Source organism: Furipterus horrens, unplaced genomic scaffold, assembly GCF_987537825.1.
Source record: "Furipterus horrens unplaced genomic scaffold, mFurHor1.1.pri manual_scaffold_4, whole genome shotgun sequence".
NCBI classification, from domain to species: Eukaryota; Metazoa; Chordata; class Mammalia; order Chiroptera; family Furipteridae; genus Furipterus; species Furipterus horrens.
Window position 1 is genome coordinate 154021392 of NW_028327174.1, and position 22032 is coordinate 154043423.

Sequence of the window (22032 nt, forward strand, 5' to 3'; positions counted from 1 at the left end):
CCTTCACGTAACAGTAAATTCCCTCCCTAATTCCAACTGCATAAAAGAAACAGCAAAACTTTCTCCAGAGTATCTTGAGATCTTGCTTTCTGGGAACTGTTGTCAGTTTTGGCTCAAATAAACTCTTAAGGAAATCCTATACAGGTTCAGGAATTTCTGACTTAGTGCCATAAACTTGAAAGAATGACTGATGACAATGTACAGTTAACTGAGACTTGGGTATTGGACAGAATTTTCTTGAAATAAACAAAGTGAGCGTCTCCGAGGAAAACTGTCAGTACTTACTGCTAAAAATCTGAGTTTTAAAGTAAAAATTATCATTTCAGAAAACTTAGGACTGCCACTATGTGTTCAACAACTTCCCAAATTTAAACTATTTTGATAAGATCATTGATATTAATGAATGGGATAATCTGGTATTTTGTAATGCAACGAGTCAACATTTGGAAGATGTACATAACTCAGTAAATTGATATTTTCCAAATGACCAACGCATGAGGTTATGAAATCATACATGGGTGAAAGAGTCATTCAAAGGGCAAGATGGACCAATGGGTTTTAATAGAGTACAAAAAGCTCATTAGTATAGTTTCAGAATCACTACAACTAATCTAGTATCAGAAAGTCACAATGATCTGAAAAGGCAATTCACATTCCTTTCTCCCTTTTCCAAATATGTATCTATGTAAAGCTGAATCTTCTTCATGTATGTCAATCAAAACAGACTGAATAAAGACGTAGATATGGGAAGCCAGCTGTGTCCTAGGAAGCCATACATAAAAGAGATTTTCAAAAATATGAAACACCACTCTCCTCACTCAGTTTTTTAAGTAAATATACTTTATTTTTCCTTAAAGTGTTACTTATGTTAACAAGTAGTGGATTTACTATTTTAAAGAAATTAATTACTATATTTTAATTTCTGAGTTTTAGTTTTTAATCCAAAAAATATTGATAGCTCTGACACATAAACAAAAGCTTTCTGAGGTCCTGGATAATTTTTAAGAGCGTTAAAGGGGTTCTCTGACAAAAAAGTTTGGGAATCTCTGTCATACAGGACTGATTTCAGAGCAATTGGAGTCCAGTGTCTCATCCTGACCTAGCTCCCTGAGCTGTTAGAATTCCACAATCAAGTCCTCCACCTACCCTTAAGCCTAAAGCACACCAGGCAACAGACCCTCAGGTTGAGAAAGCTGGCTCCCAAATCAATATGCTTGATCAGATCTGAAATCTACTGTCCCGTGACCTTGGGACCAGTTACTAATTCTGTGCCCCGAAGTCTATATGTAACATAGGGATAATGCTGCTACTTACACTATATAGAGCCAAGGAAGGCTCTGAAAACACAGTAAGTGCTCATTAAATGCTAGTTACTGTTTTTATCACGGTCACACACAGTGGTAATGTTCTTTGCCATGAAACAAGAGAGCCATCAAATAACTGCAAAAAAAGTTATCTTTGCTCTAAATGTTCATCTTCAGGGTACCGCAGGAGGGCTGGGCTGCACCTGGCATGGCTTCCCAAGTGTGAATGAACTTGGAAAGGAGCAGAATCCTCCACTCCTGGCCTTTGCTGAGGTCAGACAGTAGCCTTGAATGCAGTCAATGTGATATCACTCCCTACAGTCATAATCAAGAAATGTGGGAACAATCTGTTTCTCCCACAAGGCAATCATGACAAGGCTATTTTAAACGTCAAACACAAACCTGACGCCAGGAAAGTAAACCACCTCTTCACTGTGTACCTGCCTCAAGCCCAGAACCATCTCTACTTAGTGAGACAAACACAGCCAGGTGAAGAACAGACCATTCCTTCCCTTCCTCAAACTCCATCTCCTTCAGCCCCACCTCCTGTATTCAATTCTCTTGAGAAGTGCAGCTTATGGTGCTTCCCTTAAGTCAGGGATTTTATTTATTTGGGGAGGACTGCTGCTATTCCAGGGCTGAACTTTTAGCTTGCTATAAAGTTAATGTGCTATTCAATGTTCACTGCAGGCTAGACTGTGGGGCTGTGTATTTTCTGCCGCCCCCAGAAGGCCATTAACTGTAATTGCCCATTACCATGCATAATTATTTCTCCTAGCTTGGTCTATGACCTCCAGGGTAGCACTCTGTTACAGCTAACACTGTCTTACTAAATTTGTGAAGGAAGCTTTTCTGATCTTTAGTGCTTTTAATGGTATATTCAAAGCCAGCATAAGAACATTTTACAGGCACACTTATCTCAAGTCAGGAGTACCTCAGATCTCTTCCAGATGTACCCTTCCTACCTCCATGGAGTTTTACCTCCCCTCAAATAATGAGAAATATAAAGTATAATCAATCCTCCATTATATGGGAGCTGGTGACCCAAACTGGGGATTATCTGGAGCCCTTTACACACCCTTTTCTTTGATTTGGCTCTTTAATTGTATCACACTTTTGAAAGACTGCTTGTGAGAAGGTGGAGATGGGGAAGGGAATAGGGAAAGAGTGAAACTTCTAATCTTAAATTCAATATATAGTATATATTCCCAGTCAGGGCACATGACTAGGTTGCACGTCAGGTCCCCAGTTGGGGGCGTGAGTGAGAGGCAACCACACAGTGATGTTTCTCTACCTCTCTTTCTCCTTTCCCCTCTCTCTAAAAATAAAATAAACAAGTTAATTAATTTAAAAAAAATATATATATATATAGTATATGCTCCCACAGTGAGTTTTTTGTTTTTTTTTTAAGTGGAAGAACTATGTTCAAATTAGTAGTTAAAATGAGATTGGGGGATTCCATGTACATTTAAAATATTAATTCTAGAACTGACATCTGGTGATACACCCCAAAGTGTCACTTTCCATTTACCTCACTTTTCATCATTAGCAGGAACAGAGAAAAGGCGACGGGAGATCGCTGGGTGCATACATGGGTGCTAAAGTGCTTAGCCACCCATTGGTGCCTCTGTGTCTTCCTCACCTCCTTCAGAAGTTCTGCACACCACTTTTGGTATGAGGGTGTGAGATGTCCCTTAAAGCTATTACAAGGTTCACAAAAAAAGTCTGAAAGAGTGTCCACAGCTAGGAATAAACCGCTCGGTTTCTACGTGGCCACTAACTACCACTGCATCTGAGACCATCCATCAGAATCTCCTCAATGTGTGCACGCACTCCTTCCTTTTAAATAAAGCACCTCTGAAATTAAAAAGTCAATTCTAAAAATAAAAACTTGTCCATTCCTTTCAGTAATCATTTTTTATCCACCACAGAGCAGTTGCATGGCCCAGAAGGCTCTGCCAACTTGGAATATGTATATACAGACACACATATAAGTGTGTGCACACACACTCAAACATACATGTACACACATATAGGTATGCATATACATATGTGAACACATAAACATGCACACAGAGATCTCAATCAACATCCTAACTGAAAAGGAAGTAAAATCTTAACTAAAAGGAATGATTACCAAGAACCAAGAACCAAGCTAGGCCTGTCAACTAAAATGATGTTATGGCTTTTCATGGAATTAATAACAGCAAAGTCTCAGGAAGTAATTTTATCCCTTGTTTCAATGCCTGGAGAAGGTGAAGGGGTGAGTCTCAGGATACATGTGCAGTTGGCAGTTGGACCTCAGCTGGGGTCTCCATCTGAGACCTTGTGCTTCTCCACCACGCTGTGTCATTAAGGGGAAAGGAAGCCATGTAGATGTGGCCAGTGAACAGCGTCAGTTAAAAGACAGTTGCTACTAACAAGGAGTCAACCCTGATGATTTCCTGGGAAAGAATGGGACTTCTAACTGTTTAAATGCTGGCATGAAGGTGTGTCAAATACAGGGGTCAAGAGAGTTCTTAGCCTCCAAAAACAGACCATAATGGTCAGGACCTCATCCTTTCCATTGGGGAATGCCAGGCAGGGCAAGGGCTGAGTCATGATTTGGTCCAAGGGCATGTGGCACTGACCAAAGCTCCTAACTTGGGGATCTTCTGACTCCACTCTGAAGCAGCTCACTCCTACTTCTGCTCCTTGTTTAGCTCTGCAATCTGCACCTGCAGCCTTGTTTGCCAGCTGCCAACCCAAGTGTGCTGTTCTCAAAGTGCATACTCAAGTCACTATGTAATGTAAAAAGATGTCTCCAAACTCTTGGTTAACTCCTTATGGCTAGCTGCTCCACCAGACATGTCACTAACCACAAGGAGAGAAGGACACAGCAAAAAAGAAATTTCACACTTGTATTACTCGGCCATAAAAAAGAATGAAGAGTTACCATTTGCAACAGTGTGAATGGACCTAGAGGGTATTATGCTATGTGAAATAAGTCAGTCAGAGAAAGACAAGTACTGTATGATTTCACTTATACATGGAATGTAAAGAATAACATAAATGAACGAACAAAACAGAAGTATACTCATAGATACAGAGAACACACTGATGGCTGCTGAAGGAATGGGAGGTTGGGGCACTGGGTACAAAAGGTAAAGGGATTAAGAAGTACAAATTATTGGTTACAGAACAGTCATAGTACAGCATAGGGAATACAGTAAATAATATTGTAGTAACTATGTATGGTGTCCAATGAGTACTAGAAACATTGGGAGGAATACTTTGTAAAGTATTGGTATACGATTATCTAACCATGATGGTGTACATCAGCAACTAATATAAAATAATATTGAGCGTAAACTATAATTGAAAAATGTTTTTATTTTTTAAAAATAAAAATATTTTTAAAACATCATACTTATGACAATTCCTGCCTCCACAATGTAGGGCCCAGAACCTGAATTCCCAGCCTGTGTGTAGTAGGTGCCTAGGCGCTCGATGTAAGCTCTGCCAATCAGATCACCCAACTGAGACTTTGATTATGACAATGCCTTTTATTTTGGGGGGATCCAGAAGCTTTTCACAGTGGTAGAGGCAGCAGTTGCACAGCCCTGAAGACTTTGCCAACTGGGGATATGTATGTAGACACGTACATATGCAGACACACACATAGAGTAAGCACCAGTAAGCACCATAAAGGTTATCTGAACACGAGTGCTGGGACCCCTCACAGGATGACAGACAAAATGGTGGCCACCACGTGACTAAGGGCGGGAGCACAGGTGGCGCGGACGCCCCCCAATATTTCACCACTCCTCAAGAGTGGCACCCAACGGAAACCTCAAGAAGCACAACCACGGATGAGGGAGGGTCACTGAATTCAAAGTAGAGAGAACGTGAGAGGCTCTATGGGGTGGGCACAGTCCGTGGCTCGGTGGGAGGGGTACAAAAACTCGAACACCACAGGGCCTGCGCAGAGGGAGCCCCCTGCCGCCCGCGGGTGGCACCTGGCGTCCTCTGGGCTGCGTCAGCCCCCGCTTCACCTGTGCTTCTCAAGATGTATTCCATCACAGAAACCATGCTGCACTGCCACGCAAGAGAAGGAAGATTTTTAAAAAATCAACAATGGGGCAAAGATCCTTATCTGAACAATACAAAAACACATATTCCTACAGTTTTAAGTTTAAGTTGGCTTTTTTGTTTGTTTTGTTTTGTTTTACCAAGAAAGAAAACAACAAAACAGGAAGAGCCTCAAGACTCACCCAGGGAATTCTTTCATCCCCGGACTCGACAGACCAAAACAGTGACGGGAAGGCTGACTTTCTGAGAAGAGACTACAGTGCTGTGACAAGGAGAATTTCAGGGCTGAAGAACTAAGCTTAGTGAGAAGACCATGATGTCACAGGAAGGAGTCACCACAAAGTCAACCAGAGGCGGCAACAGAGCTGTTCTTTCATATATGTTGAGCACTCAGTCACTTGGCCCAGAACGGTCACTTGTGAGAAAAAGCTCTCAAAAATTCAACCGATTCATTCATTCAATACCAACTGAGTGCTCACAGATCTATCTCCAAGGCAAGAAGTGACTTTATCAGACATTACCATCTGCACGTGCAGATGCCTTCAAGCTTTCTCCTAGTCTGAAACTAGGAAGCCCACAACCGCACAGAATGTGCAGCACTTTATGTATTGCAAGCCCAAATACAGACAGTGGGGGCTTGCATTAACAGCTAAAATAAAACAAATGCGTACACAAGGAGAAAAGACTATTAAACAGTGCGACAGAAAATATGACACCGTAAGAAAAATGAAGAAAATAAGCAACAGATTATTAAATTCTTGGGAACTGAAAAAGCTAACCTAGGGAGGAGAAACAAAGTCACTGATGATTAAATATGGAGTTTTAAACCAATTATAAAAGATCAAAGAGAACAAGAGAGGGGAGGAGTAGCTTTACAAGTAACCGAGATAGGAGACCTGGGGAGAAATATGACCAGGGAAAAAGCATTACAGTTTATAATAAAAGTAATCTAGGGATGAATGTAGAGAGAAATTCTCTAGAGACCACCACTGGAGAACAGTGTGGGGACAGAAATAAAAAAGATTTTTATTTTAAAAAGGCACGCAGCTCCAGAGGAAAGGTATTTTCTATGTAGAACAACAAATAGGATTGGCAAAGTGAAATGTATTGATGAAAAATGTCAGTGTCTGAGCCATATTTTGGATTTCTATGCCATCAACTTCTGGCTAGGAAATTAGGTGTGGTCTTCATTACATGCCACCATGGGCAAAGGGAAGAGGCAATGGTTGTGGAAGAGTGCCCTTGAAAGTCACCTGACACTTCATTTTGCCCCCAATAAAAATCTGATGCTGCCCCCTTTGAATAATGTCAACTTCCTCAAAAGTCAACCACTGCTAACTATCCTAGATTTTAACCAAGAGGAGTTGAGCTAAAAAATGAGCTGCTAATCCAAGTGATGCTAACTTTTAGTATCATCTTTTATTTATGGGATATTCTACAATTTGCACATACTCTTTCAGATGCTACCCACAATAGCTCTATGAGGTTGAGAGAACAGGAACTACTATGCTTCCCAGAAAGAGAAGCCAGCTGTGGCTTAGAAAGGTGCCCTGCACATAAAGGAATACAGTAGGAGCTGGAGTCTGAATTAAACCCAGGCCTTTGATTCCAGGTTTGGTACCTTCTTGCAATGACATGAAAAACAGACACCTTGCTCTTCACCTTTGCTGTGAGTAATTAATTCGGTGTACTTGGATTTTTTTAAAAGTAATTATCAATACACAGGACGTTATAAAATAACAGAAAGCTCAGGACAAGTACAGAATACTGCCAAGAGATCCCTGTTAGAACTAGCATATAAGATCAAGAATAATGCCTGACTCACAACACTTATCTTTCCTACAAGAGATTATACAGATCATTCTATAAATAAGTATAAGATGACTAAAACTTACGGAATAACTAAATTTACAGAATGAAAAAATGTGACATAATAATAGCATAGCACTCAATGATACTAGAGGAAATATATTTCACAAAAAGAGAGAAGGGGGCTCTGGACATCAACTATTTTACTTACCCCTATACTTGGATACAAACTGTTCACCTGGCTTAGTAACCTAGCTACCTACTGGGTCCTAAATTAGAACTATCATTACTGGGGTGATATAGTCCAACAGTAAAGGGTACAAGAATGGGCTGTGAGTCACAGACCTGGGTTTGAATCCCAACCCCACCATTTAATACATGTGCAATCTTGAGCATATGATTAAACCCCAATTTCCCTACAAGTGGAAAAGATCTTTCCTATTTTACAGAGTTGCTGTAGAGATTAAATAAGAATGTAAATATCAAAGCTAAACCACCACCTGGCATGAGGCAGGCACTCAGTAAATGAGAGCTAGAATTGTAATTATTACTACCACCGCTGAAAGCGTAATGCCAGATTTAGGAATTGAACAAACTATACTCCAAAGGGCAAAGAATATAGTATTGTCCACTCTCCACGCTTCACAACAAAGAATGAAGAAAACATTATTCACATTTGCGCATGGATCCTCAGTCTGGAAAACGTCACTTATTCCTGACATTCTGGCCCCTGGGCACACAAACAAATATGAAAATTACATTTCTTTGCTTAATCACCCTTATTATGCTCTGTGTTTTCAGTTCTACACAATTTTTCCCTGCTCTTAGATGCAAGCTTTTTGTTCCCTGTCAAACTCCTTTCCATTGCTGTAAATAATCTCTCTCCCTCTTTTATATTACCTTTCAAATATTTATAGACTCTTATTCTCCTTCTGTCCAAGCCATACATCATTTTTGTTGCCCTTCCCCTGGATTCTTCTAGTTTATCTACATCTTTAAGAGAAAAACAAACCCCAGGTGCTTCATGATGAAAACAGCACACCCAAGCTAACAACCTAAACCAATGAGGCCCCTTATTCAAAAGCCACAAGGAAATTCTTTGATGTGCTCCTTACTCCTTTTCTCCTGTAACTCATAATTCCATCTCTCAGATAAAAACTGAGGCAGAGTGATAAGGGAACACCACCCTCACCAAGTGGATGGCCAGGACGCTGAGAGACTGCAGCTCCTGGAGTGAGGTACTGTGGGACGGTCTGATGTGGCTCAAACTTGCTAATGAGGAATGTGCTGCGTTGCTACCACTAGTTCATTCCTTCCCCATCCACTGCATTCAATGGGCATGTATGAGCACAGCGTCCTTGAGACTCCCTTGATGCTTTGTATTGCCCATAATGAAAAATCTGACACTAATTTCAAATGCACACAGGTTTGGGAGTGCTTTTAAAACTGAAAACTACTAAAACTAAACACTTAAAAATACTATCCTTATCACCAGCTGGACCCCATTTCATAGTGGGCAACAAATGAGACTCATCTGGTTCAGCCTTCTCACATTTCTTCTGGAAGGTGGTGACATCAAAGTGTCTGCCCCTCCCAAAGGTCTATGCTGACACCCCCTACTTCTTCATCTGACATTCACGTCCCAAGGTTTCTGAAATGTGTGCCTTCCAAACTGCAAGGGGCAGCAAAATATTTATGGTGCTTTACCAATTTTACTGAAAGTAATTTCCTCATCTCAGCATCCTGAGTATTTGTATGGTTATACAACACTCTCCAGTGCCTCTAGAAAAAATAAAAGAGATGGCTAAGACTAAAGACATATATCAATAAGATTTATAAAACAGAAAAAGAAAAGTGAGGCCAAGACAAAAAGCTTACTCTAATTATTCCAATGTAAGAGTAAATACATTTACTCTGTATGACATTAAAGTGTATCTCTGAGATTCCTAGCGGCTGGGGTGGGGGTGGCAGGAAATGTGATAGATCACATAATCCTCATCCAGAGATATATAGTTCTTGTGATGTTAGCTCATGGAGCTTCATTTTTGAAAAAAAAAGAAGAAAGAAAAGAAAGGAAGAAAAGGAAGAAGGAAAGAAAGAAAAAGAAGGAAAATAGTTTATGGCTATTGGGTGGACCATTCCACTGCTTTTAGAATCTGAAACAGGAGTTCTATAGAATGTTTTTCTACTTCATCATGGCTTACAAGGACTTGCATAAATATCTTAGTGGAGCACCACAACAATCCTGCCAGACAAACTGGGCAGACATTACTATTTTATCCACTTATCTTTTGAAGAAATAGACAAAGGAATTAAGCAAACTGGTCAAAATCAGAGAGGTGGTAAGTAAGTGGGTTGGGTTTTTGGACTCTAGATTTTAAGTTTTTTTCTGTGACATGGAGCTTCCTCCCCAGGCACAAAGTTATCAAGGTAACAGTAAAACTTTTTCCAGGTGTCTTCAAGTTTCAAGACCCTTAGGCAAGCTTCTCCCACCATATACCATTCTCTCAGGGGGAAATATGGCACTGCCACGTGGTATCAACAGCTCACCCTGGGGGAAGTGTGCCCCTGAACATGCCCTACACATCAATCAAAGAAAGCAGTAAAATTAAACAGTAATAACATGCACTCTAAACTCTAAGTTCATGTAACATTGGTAAGAATAAGGTTAATCTCTAATAACCAGAACGTCTGCCTAGGCAGTATACCCTACACCTTAGTCCTGGCTATACCAGTTAATTATATACCAAAGAGCAATATAGAAACTTCTAGATTACAACACTGGACATGATTGTGAAATGGTTCAATCACTGAACTGTCAGCTTAACTTGAGACCTGTCCATAGTTAAATTGAATGAGAAGAAGTTGGAAGAAACATAAAGAAAACATCAGGTTTAGCTATTCTACTACATTCTACTGCGGCCATTTTCACTTGGCCTAGCTAATGATCTGCGAACCAGGGCCTAGAAGAATCACAGGTTTCTGCTCCTCTGCTGGACCTCCAAAGCATGCAGTGACCAGAGCTCAATCCTTGGGCTCCTCTCACTTTGCAGTCTGCCCCAGCTAGTTTCATCTAGTCTCATTATTTGAAATACCAAGAAGTGTGGTGGGGGCAGGGGGTGGGAAGAGAACTGCTACTCCTATCAGAAAGGGTCAATCTCTATAATAAATAAGGACCCCCCAGACAGGAGAGGAGATTCAATAAATAGGCTAAAGACATACACAGATGGTTCACAGAGAAAAGTACAATAAATGTATGAAAAAAACTGTTCAACCTCACTAACAAAGAAAACAGGATTATAAACTACATTAACTGTATTTGTGTTCTATTGCTGTCTAACAAATTACCACAAATTTAGTGGCTTAAAACAACACACATTATCCAGGCTAAAAATCCAGGTGTCAGCAGGGCTGCATACCTTTCTGGAGGCTCTAGAAGAAGATCTGTTTCCTTGCCCATCCAGGTTGCTAACAGAATTCAGTTCCTTGTAGTTGTAGAATTGAGGTCCCGTTTCCCTGCTGGCTGTCAGCTGAGGGGTGTTACAAGCTTCTAGAGAACTCCTGGTTCTCTGGCTTGGGGTCCCCCTCCTCCATCTTCAAAGCCAGCAACAGGGGATCAAGTCCCGCTCATACTTCACAACTCACCTTCTCCTTTGTCTTCTGTGGTGACATCTCTGGGACAGCCAAGTAAGGTTGTCCATTTATGAGGATTCATGCCATTAAAATGAGCCCACCAGGAGAACTGAGGATAATCTCCTGTCCCAGGTCCTTGACTTTATCACATTTGCAAATTCCCTTTGGCCATGTAAGGACTGACATGTGGCCATCTGCTTTCAGACTGGTAAAGCCCCAGTGACAACCTCATACTGGCAATGCTGCTCCGGAGAGTGTGTCATTGACAAGATCTACCAAATTACATGTAAATTTGCCTCCAAAATTGACCTCTTGTCCCACTGTTTCTTTCCATCTTCACTACCACCACTCCAATCCAAGTTGTTCTCCCCTGTACCTGGGCAACTGCACAGCCTTCACGTCCATCCCTTCAAACTACACTCCACACAGCAGCAAAGAGCTTTTGAGAAATCCAATCAGTCCTGACCGGTGTGGCTCAGTACTGCAAGGTGAAGGGTCGCCAGTTTGATTCCTGGTCGGGGCACATGCCTCAGATGTGAGTTCAGTCCCTGGCGGGGCACACATGAGAGGCAACCAATCGATGTTTCTCTTTTCCCTCCCTTCCCCTCTCTCTAAAAATAAAATCTTTTAAAAATGTAAATCAGATCATGCCATTCACTGCTTAAACACTCCAATGACTTTCCAGTGTAGTCATAGTAAAATCCCGACTCCTTCCTGACCTATGAGGCCCTGAGACACACAGCCCCCCAGTGACATCATCCATTGCTCTCACTACTCCAGCGTCCTGGCCTGCTTCCTCTTCTAAGTGAGGTCTCGCTTTGCTGCACCTTTTGCCTAGAAGACTCCTTCCCCAGACTTTGACTGCAATGGCTCATTATCACTTGGGTCTAGCTCCAATCTTATCTCCTTAGAAAGGCCCTATTTCCCTAACCATCCTATCAAACAGCCACTGTTCCTTCAAACACTTCAATCCAATCACTTTATCTTTCTTCATAGCACTTAGAACTTTCTGAAAATACCTTGCTTATTTACTGGTGTACTTGCTTATCAACAGTCTTCCCGTTGGATATATAAGACCCACAAGAGACAAATGTTTTATGCACTGCTGTATATCCCATGCAAGGTCTGACCCAGTGCAGTCACATAATGAATAGTTGTTGAATGAGTAAAAAATAAAAACAGAAAAACAGAAGGAAAAAGGGAAGAAGGGAGTAAACTCAATCCAGTTCAGTATTTATTAGCATTTGATGTTTCCCCTAATTAATACTATTCTATTATTTTAGAAAAACCCCCAAACCTCAGGATCACAGTTAGGGAATAATGAAAAATAGGGGATAATTTTATAAGTACTGAAATAAACACCAAAAGTCATCTGTAGTATACATTGGATTGAACTCATATTGGAGGGCTGAAGTAATACCTAAGAATTCTTATGGCCAATGAAGATCAGATAATTTGCTATCACCCTAAGAGTAAATTAATATTTTCTTTTGACAAGCCAGGTATTTAGTTTATTTTAAGAGTTTATTGTGCATTTTTCCTGAAAAGCAGAATTAGAGGAATTATACAATCAAACCAGATTAGGGACTGTACAGTCCACTAACAGACATGAGATGAGACTAAACTGGATTTGAAACGTAAATTTGGTTCAGCAGGAGGAATCAATATTTATGTGAATTTTCTTAGGAGTCAAAAAGGTTGTCACATTGAATTTCTTTCTAAGTTGAAAAGTAAGACACCTTCCAGCAGAGAAATGCAGATCTGCGCTTACATAGCTGCCTATGACAATGGCAAAAGGAACCTGACAGGTCAAGAACCAGTGAGACAGCAGCTAGAACCACAAGGGGGCCAGAGGCAGACTTAACCCGCTTCCTCTTCTTCACAGCACCACACAGAGCACTCACAGGCTCCGCGTCCAGATCATCTGGCAGAAGTAGAGAATTTACAGAATTCTATGTTAGGTGTTAGCTGACATTCTCCTGTGTACCCTTTCCCTGTAAACCTCAGTCCTTTGAGAAACTTCAGAGTCCTCATTATCTCGTAAGTACAGATTAGACCAGCATATAAAACAGAGAAAGAAGTCAGCAATAAAGCAAAAATTTAGGGGCTGGGAGAAGAAGAAAGAAAGGAAAGAAAGGATGCTGACAGAGATAAAAGGAATCATTTTATCTCATGTGGGTCTACAGGTGATTTCAAAGGCCAAGAAGCTTTGAAGAAAGCTGACCTAGCAAAAACAACAGATGGGTCAGAAAGGTGTCTACAAGGTTCAAAGAGTAGGAAGTGGCTGAGGGGTGGTCAATGGACAGGGTTGCTGGACCAGCAGATAACCAGGAATCTGTGGTTTAAATCTAGGGGGATCCTGTGGAACAGACAAGTGAAAACGATGACACAGATGAGCTTTCTGACATGCCAAAATCCCTACAGCAGCAAATGGCAAGGCTGTACCACACCATGACAACACCTAGTGTTGCCATCTACTAAAGTTCTCCAAAGCCAGGACCAGCTGTTGGCAGTATATTCTAAGACAGTCTTTGAAAGATAACAATTATTCTTGCCAAATTTCTAGGGTGAAAGAATTCCCTCTCCCTCATTCTGAGGAAATACCTGTCACCCAAGGTCTGAAGTTGCTTTAGCTCTTCAGAAACAAACCAGTATTTCTACAGGCCCATAATGCAATATAGAAAGTCCACTGCTAGGTTCCTCAATGCTTTATTTCCTCCAACACTGTTCCTTTCCCTAGAAACTGTATGTGATAATGAGTAAAATAGAAAAAAAATTTCAAAATACTGAATACCAACAAATTTCTAGTGGTAATACAATTCAAACCTACAGAATCTTCCATGATCTAAATTCCTAGTCATCAAAGAGACTTATTTTATACCCATAGTGTTTTCCAGAATGAAGGCCTCTTATCTTTTAATTCTAAAAAACTTAAATTGGAAGTTTCTGGAACCCTCATACACTGTTGGTAGGAATGCAAAATAGTGCAGCCTCTTTGGAAAACATACTGGCAGTTCCTGAAAAGGTTATAAACATAGTATTAACAATTCCACTCCTTGGTAGGGACCCAAGAGAGTGAAACATATATTCAGACAAAAATGTTATAAAGGCATTACTCACAACAGGTAAAAAAGTATAAGCAACACAAATGTCCATCCACTGGTGAATAAAACAACAATGTGATAGGTCCATATAATGAAATATTGCTTAGCTAAAAAGTAGGAATGATAGGCACATGCTACTACATGGAGGAGCCTTGAAACTATGCAAGTCAAAGAAGCCAAACACAAAAGATCACATATCATATGATTCTATTTCTATAAAATTACAGAATAGGCAAATCTAAAGACAAAAATCTATTAGTGGTTGCCTGGAGCCAGTGTGGGGAGTGACTGCTCACAGGTACAGTTTCTTTCAGGAGGAGACAAAGTGAACCACAATTAAGATTGTGGTGATGAATGCAAAACTACACAATTTACTAAAAAACAATCAATTGTACGCTTCAAATAGATGAATTGTATAGCACATGAATTACATCTTAAGCTGTTAAATTATGTTTCAATGTTTAGCCATTTAAAAATCCACATTTAAAAACTGCAAAACAAAAATGCACATTGGAGAGCAATGACTTTACTCTCTTGATACCTGCAGGCTGCCTCATGACCACTAATCTAGTATTCTAAAGCACAACTTCAAACTTAACCATTGTTATTCACTCACTTATTATCTACTATAAAGCCAGGTACTGTGCTAGGCACATGAATAAAATGCAATCCCTGCCCTAAATATTGTGTTTTTATAAAAGATATAAATGTAAACCAATCAGATATTTACTTTAAATCCTATATTTACCTTTTTTGTGACTTTTCTCAATTTCCTTTCTAGTCAAAGGTAGACCAGTAGGCTACTTTCTGTGTACTTTGTTCTTGTGACTACTTTATAGAAATACTATCAGGCCAACAAATTGCTATATTTGACACATAAGTAAAGACTGTCCTTCAAATAAAAAAAATTGGTTGAGACACTATTTAAAACAATAGGCTATAGAAATGATCAATACTATTAATGTTGAGTGCCAACTGTTGAGTCTGAAAGTGAAGCTAGGGAATGCTTTTATCTAGAGTCATTTTAAAACAAATATGTACATCTCCTGTTCTGAAATTGAGAATTCTTGTCTAAAATCAAATGGAGTTTATTCATATTAGGGGCCAGAATCCTTCAAAAATAAACTCCCAAACCAATTTGAGTAAAATGTTTTGGCCATTCACTTGAATGAAGAACTTCTTCCTACACACTACTGGAAAATGCACAAATAAAAACCGAAATTTATTTTAAATTTAAATAACTCCACAGAGGGTTTTGAGAGCAGTGAAATTACTCTGTGTAATACTGTAATAGCGAATACATCTCATCATAAATTTGTCCAAACCCACAGAATGTACTACACAAGAGTGAACCCTAACGCCAACTATTAACTTGGGGTGATTATGATGCATCAGTGTAGGCCATCAATTGTAACAAATGCACCACTCTGAAGGGGATGTTGATAATAGGGAAGCTGTGCATGTGGGGGGCAGGGGATACATGGGAAATCTCTATACCTTCCTTTTAATTTTACTGCCAACCTATAACTTCTCTAAAGCATAGTTTATTTCTGAAATAGACTCACAGAGAACAGATTGAGAACTGTCAGAGGACAGGGGTTTTGGGGACTGGTTGAAAAAGGTGAACGGATTAAGCACGAAAGAAAGAAAGAAAGGAAGAAAGGAAGGAAGGAAGGAAGAAAGACAACTCAGGGACACAGACAACAGCACGGTGATTACTCAAGGGAAAGAGGGGTGGGTAGAGGCAGAACAGGGTAAAAGGGGGACAAATGGTGATGGAAGGAGACTTGACTTAGGGTGGTGAACACACAATACAATATAAGTATGATGTATTACAGAATTGTACACCTGAAACTATGTAATTTTATTAACCAATGTTACCCCAATTAATATAATTTTTAAAAAGACTAGTTTATTTTTTTAATTTAAAAACTCAGTATCTTTCGTAAATTTATCAGCCACATTTCTTAGTGGTAAAAAGTGCATGCATGGGGACATTATTCCATTTTCAAACTACCACATTTAATCTTTATAATGCATTTAAGCACTTAGAAAACACAACACAAAGTGTTCCCCTACCTCGTGTGCCTGCCTGTGCACGCTCTCGCCCCTCTCCAGCCCCCCAGAAGTGCAATTACTGATAAAGAAAAGCAAAGAGATGGCCCCACTATTATCAGACACAGACCTGACTGATCCTTCTAACAGGGGAAAGGTGAGTGAAAGCCAGCCATAGGCCACAGGAAGCTGGGCCGCCCAGGGAAGGGCCAGGATGGAAGGACATGGTTTGATGTGGGGGAGTGTGAATGTGAGTGTGTGTGAAGTCCAAGGTGCTTCAGAAGGGAGGGCCCCAGGGAAGATAACATTCAGGTCCTTACTTACAAAGCATACATATGCAGAGCCAGATGATCTACAATGCACCCCTTCATCTGACAGCTCTGCACAGAGAGGCAGAGGCAAAGAACTAGGCAGACCTCGTGTAAGCACTGGGTTAAGCAGCAACCTACTAGCTGCACAGGAGGTTGAAAGACAAGCAGAATATAAGATAAAAGAAACGGGGGCTCAAGGGGAAGAATGTCTGAGTTTTTTTTTTTTTTTAAGTAAGTTCATAACTTTTGAAATAATATGTTCATTTTATGATAAAATTAAAAAGTAAAACTGTACAGAGATAATACTAAAGTTACTATTAATTCATTGTCGTTTATAAGCCAAAATGCTCATTTTTTCTTCTGGGTGCCCCAAAAATAACTGTAAAGAAACTATTTGCTAATCAATAGTGCATCTGCTAACATCTGATCCTGCTAGTATAATTAACAAACAGGGCATTTCTTCAAAGGCCTATTTCTTCCACAGTAATACCCACAATCATAGCTAAAATAACAAAAATCTTTTATACCCATTATTTGAGGAACCTTCAGTCAAGGATTGCAGACACTTTTTTCTAAGGTACATGGTCAGTTCTCCAATAAATGAAACAAGAGCTTGGTAAATCCAATTGCTTCCCAGGGTACTTAGAATTCAGCCAATAATCTCAGCAGTAATTCCTGGGCATTCCTCACTCTTTTGGCACTTTCAAGAAGCCAAAAGGAGATAACTAAGAAACTTCAAGGGCACACGAATCTATTGAATGTCACTAAACTACTGCCCTGTAGACACTAAATATAAGGTATTAGAAAGACAAGGTTAGCAACTTACCCCAAGGGAGCCAGGCTGGTAGGTTCTACTATTCCATAACAACTCCTACAACTGTCACTAAATCATTTCAAATCCTAGACTTCCACATCTATATAATGGAACTGTAGGCCATCAAAACATTCCAAGTGGTTTTAAATGGAAAAAAAAAAATTACACACAGGTGGAAACAATACACTCTCACTATGTTAAATATAGAAATATATATACACATATATGAAAATGACCAATGGACACATAAGCCTGTACATGCAGCGCATAAACCTGGAATGACAGAAGAGGCCATAGGTTGGAATTAGAAGAGCAATTATCTTTCACTGGATGTTTTGTACTCTAGAAATGGTACTATATATCTGTAGAAAGGTACACCTTACTTTAAATAAATCCTAACCTGGAAATTTAATATGAGCTACATATTTGTTAGCAGCAAGCCATCTAAGAAGTCAGGCCCTACATGCTGCATAAAACTTAAAGGACACTCTCTCAGTCTGTCTGTCTCTCCAGTTCTTTCTCTCCCACTTCCTCACTCTCCTCTTCCCTTTCTCCCTCTCATTCCCTCTAAGTATTAATGTAGTTTAATGCTATTGGCATTTCTCTTTTTCTCTTGCTCATATCCCAGCCCTGTCTGGAAGTTGTCCATCCCAACTCAGGAGTTTTAGAAGTTCAGTGAGTGATGATGACGTATCTGAGGCTCCTGCCCCACTAAGGTGAGCAGTCAGGGGAGGAGCCTGTCACCCTAGGCAGGGAAAGCCTTCAGAGTGGTGCCTCCCCACCCACACTTGAGCACGTGAGCACAGCACACTGCTGGCTTCCACATTCTCCTTCCTCTGGGTGTTGATTTAAGACTGCAAAGTGACTCCAAGGTCTATCAAACCAGTAGCAAAGAAGGGAGTCTGGTCACATCCTCCTTGACCCTGAACCTTCTATCTTGCTTTCTTGCAGCTTCTATTTGTAATTGTTCCTCATGCTACTTTGAAATACCCTGGGAGAACTTCTTTGTCATTCTGAACTTCATCTAGCCTGAAATCCTTCTCTAAAGCTCTGCTATCTTGGGGTAACAATCAAACATAACACCCCTCCCTCCAAGGAGGGATGCAGGACAGTGGGTTTAGACCAAGTTTATTGGTGGTGCCCTAAAAAGTGCCCAGCATTGACACTGATCCATTCCTCTCCCTATTCCCCTATACCCTCTCCCTCTCCCCAGTGAAGACCAGTGGTTTCAGCATTCTATGTTAATGGAGAATGGCAGAGACTCTTAACCCTAACATTGTTCTTATTGCCCATTACCCCTAAATCCCTTCTGAGGATTAAACTGTGCCTCTAATTACAATTCCACATTTTCCAAAGAAACATGGCAACTGTTCCCACAGTCTCTCTTCACAGGCAGCTAAGTGGAAAATCCATGGGCTGTGGGACTGGACAGGCCTGTACTGAATTCCAGCTCCACCCAGCTTTATTCTAAGGCAGTTTCCTTACCGGTAGATGAGAATAATTCCTACCTCTTAACATGTTTGTGAATATCAACTCCTCTCACAACCCAAGTTTCCATGTCAGCCCTCGAGCTAAATCCACCAGATCGACCCTGACGAGATATATATTATTTGGTGGTTAACTTTAGACAAAGCTTAAAATCCCAAAGTGTAAAGATCATATTTCTGACAGATATACTCCCTCCTTCCTCTGAAAAGGAAAGTTTGGAAGCTGTTGTAAGTATATGAGAAACCAACTACAGAACCTATAGCCCTAATAACATACAGTGACAGATACACACACCTATGCGCAATGCAGAAATTACGGTTCTTCCACTCACCTGCTTTCTTTGGTGCCTACTTACTTACCTTCTCCTTTATAAAGGTCAAGACTTCATGAATCTTCAAAACCCTCAGACACCCTCCCCGTTTTTGAAGAGGAAGCAAAAGGCCCAGAGAGCTTGAATGGCAAATTCAAAGTTAGCTCAGCTAGTTAATGAGTCAGCTGAGCAATTTCAGTCCAATAGTGAGGTGCAGCAAACTGAGTAACTCTTGAAAACATTAGTAAGATTCGTCGGCAGCCGTCCGTCTCGAGAGACGATGGTGTAGCTTCTTAAGAGTCTATCTGCACCGCCGAGAATGGCTGTGCAGTCCGACTCGGGAGTGACACGGTATCTGTCTCCTCCCGTGTTGAATCGACATCTTGCGATGACGCTGGAGTGTCCTCTCCAGTGAAGCTGAAGCTACAGAGCCTGGGCAGGGTGAGATGGAGGGTCTGCTGTTGCCCATGCAGCAGACCCCCACTCTCTTCGCAGCTGAAGGGTCCAAGGGAAAGACGGAGTCAATACAGCTTGGCTTCAGGTGCGCCGCAGGAGTTGCCGGTGTTGACTACAACGTCAAACCGCCTTAGGGACTCCGGCTCCGGATTTTCTGTCGGGGTTTACTCCCTTAGCCTTTCCCCTGAAGAGGTATGCCGCAAGGCAGCGGAGGTTTTTGGAATCAGAGTTTTCCTTCTCTGATTAGTAAGAGGTACCAAACTATAATGTTATATTTCACGGAACCTCAGCAGGCTCTATATACATGCTGCGAATCTCAGCATATGTATTAAGTATATTAAATATGTATTTATTGCCAACAGGATTTTACAGATCTTTGGTGGAATTTCTTAGAGCTTCTCCATTCTAAACCAAGGTCATCAAATGCACCTTGGTGAGAAATGGGAATGCACACTATCCAATCTGGTAGACCTTAGCTAGACGTGCCAACGGCACACTTGAAATTTGGCTAATACAACTTAGGAACTGAATGTTTTAAATTTTTTCATATTTTATTGTGGTAAAATACACATACACTTACCATCATAACCATTTTTAAGTGCACAGTTCAGTGGTATTAAACACATATATAATGTGCAATCATCACCACCATCCATCTCCACAGCTCTTTTCATCTGGTGAAACGGAAACTCTATACCAGTGATTTTCAGCTGGTGTGCAGCAAGAATTTTTAAAACATGCAATACCTGACTATTTAGCCAGAGGCACTGACCTCTTTCCCTTAACTGTCAAATAAAAAATGACAACAGCCAACACAACAATAAACTGTCCAGTGTGAATGAATCAATATTACTTATTTTTTGTCACATCAGAAAAAAAAATTTTTTTTTGGTGTGATGCAGAATTTTAGTAATTAGTTTAATTGTCCCATGAGATGAAAAACACTGAAAATTGCTGCTCTATACCCATTAAACAATAACTCCCCAATGTCCCCTCTTCTCAGTCCCTAACAACTACTATTCTACTTCCTGTGTGATTCTGACTACTCTTAAGTAATTAAATGGAATCTCATAGCTTTTTTGTGACTGGCTTATTTCACTTAACATTATGTCCTCCAGGTTCATCCATTTTGTAGCATGTGCCAAGATTTCCTTACTTCTCAAGGCTGAATAATATTCCCTTGTATGTATACATCCCATTTTGCTTATCCATTCATCTATTGATAAGACACTGGACTGCTTCAACATTTTAGCTACTACTAATAATCCTGATATGAACATGGGTGTACAAATATCCCTTCAAGACCCTCCTTACAATTCTTTTGGGTATATAACCGGAAGAGAAATTACTGGATCATATGGTAATCCTACTTTCAATTTTTGAGGAACCTCCATACTGTTGTCCATACCAGCTATACCATTTTACGTTCCCACAAACAGAGCATAAAGTTTCCCATTTATCCATATCCTCACCAATGTTGTTTTCAGGGTTTTTAAAAAACATTAACCATCCTAATGTGTTGGTTGGTATCTCATTGTAGTTTTGATTTGTATTTCCCGAATGATCCATGATGTTTAGCATCTTTTCACATGCTTATTGGCCATTCGCTTATCTTCTTTGGATGAATTTTTTTATTGTGATTAATTTACACTTAAATAGGCATGGGTGGCTAGGGGCTTCCATACTGGACAGTGCAGTAAGCACAGTGAACTCTGGAAGCAGATGGACCAAATCAGATACTTTCTAGTTCTGTGGATTTAGCCAGTCACTTAAACTTCCTACACCTCAGTTTTCACATGTCTAAAATAAGAAGTAGGACTAACACCTCCTACTTTTGAGAATGAAATGAAGCGAATTAACATACATGTAACCCCTGGAACAGTCTCTGTACACAGGAGAGAGAATTTAAGCCAAAGGGACATGCCTTCCCTCCCTTCTCAATGCCCATTGAAACTTGACCCAAATGAACTGCAGTCATTTGCCAAAGAAATGGACTTTTAGTTCTAGGAAACAAGGATCTTTAGCTCTCACCAAAGAACCCCAAAATGGAGGGGTGGACTGAGATGATATCTGGAAAATTTCACTCCTCTGACATTCTGTGATTCTGACTCTGTCCAGATTCCATTCAGTCTTGGCTAATAACCAACAGGAAAGTTAAGGCTGCTGAACTTCTACTTCTAGAATACATGGACATTTCCTTTGTGAGGCAGCCAAAAAGACCTTCAGAGGAAGAATCCTTTTAAGAAAATCCTGAGCTCTGAATGTGGTATGTGGCTCAGGAAAGTCCTGAGACTGTTTCTGTGGCCACCGCCCTTCTTCTCCCTGCATGGCCACCCACACTGTGAACTCCGGGACCCCTAGCTTACCTGAAACCACGGTGGTGGGGGTGCTGATGGGCACAGGTGGCTGTGAGGTGCTGCTGTTCTCCGTCACCAGGCACTGGTTGCTGTTGTTGTTCTCTCTCTTGACAAGCAACTCAGACGAAGTGGGCAGTGGGATGGGGTGGCTGATCCCCATCTCCTCCTCCTGGGCTTGCTGCCTTCTCAGGGCCACCTGGAAGCACAGGGCTGCAGGTCACCCTCCAGCACACCTTTTTTTTTTTTTTTTTTTTTTTTTGTAAGCATCACTTGTGCAGCTTTGAGAAAACCATGGCAGCCCCGCCCACCCCACAGTCCAG

General features: G+C 40.6%; 1 protein-coding gene across 3 annotated transcripts in view; it reads right to left on the reverse strand.

The window, feature by feature from the left end:
* The window catches only part of DMRT1 (doublesex and mab-3 related transcription factor 1), a 90858-nt gene that overhangs the window by 65321 nt on the left and 3505 nt on the right, over window positions 1-22032 (reverse strand). For all 3 annotated transcript variants that reach the window (XM_090275857.1, XM_090275856.1, XM_090275854.1), the window contains one exon: window positions 21722-21908. In XM_090275857.1, coding sequence (XP_090131983.1) covers window positions 21722-21908 — 187 coding nt within the window. The remainder of the gene's footprint in view (window positions 1-21721; window positions 21909-22032) is intronic.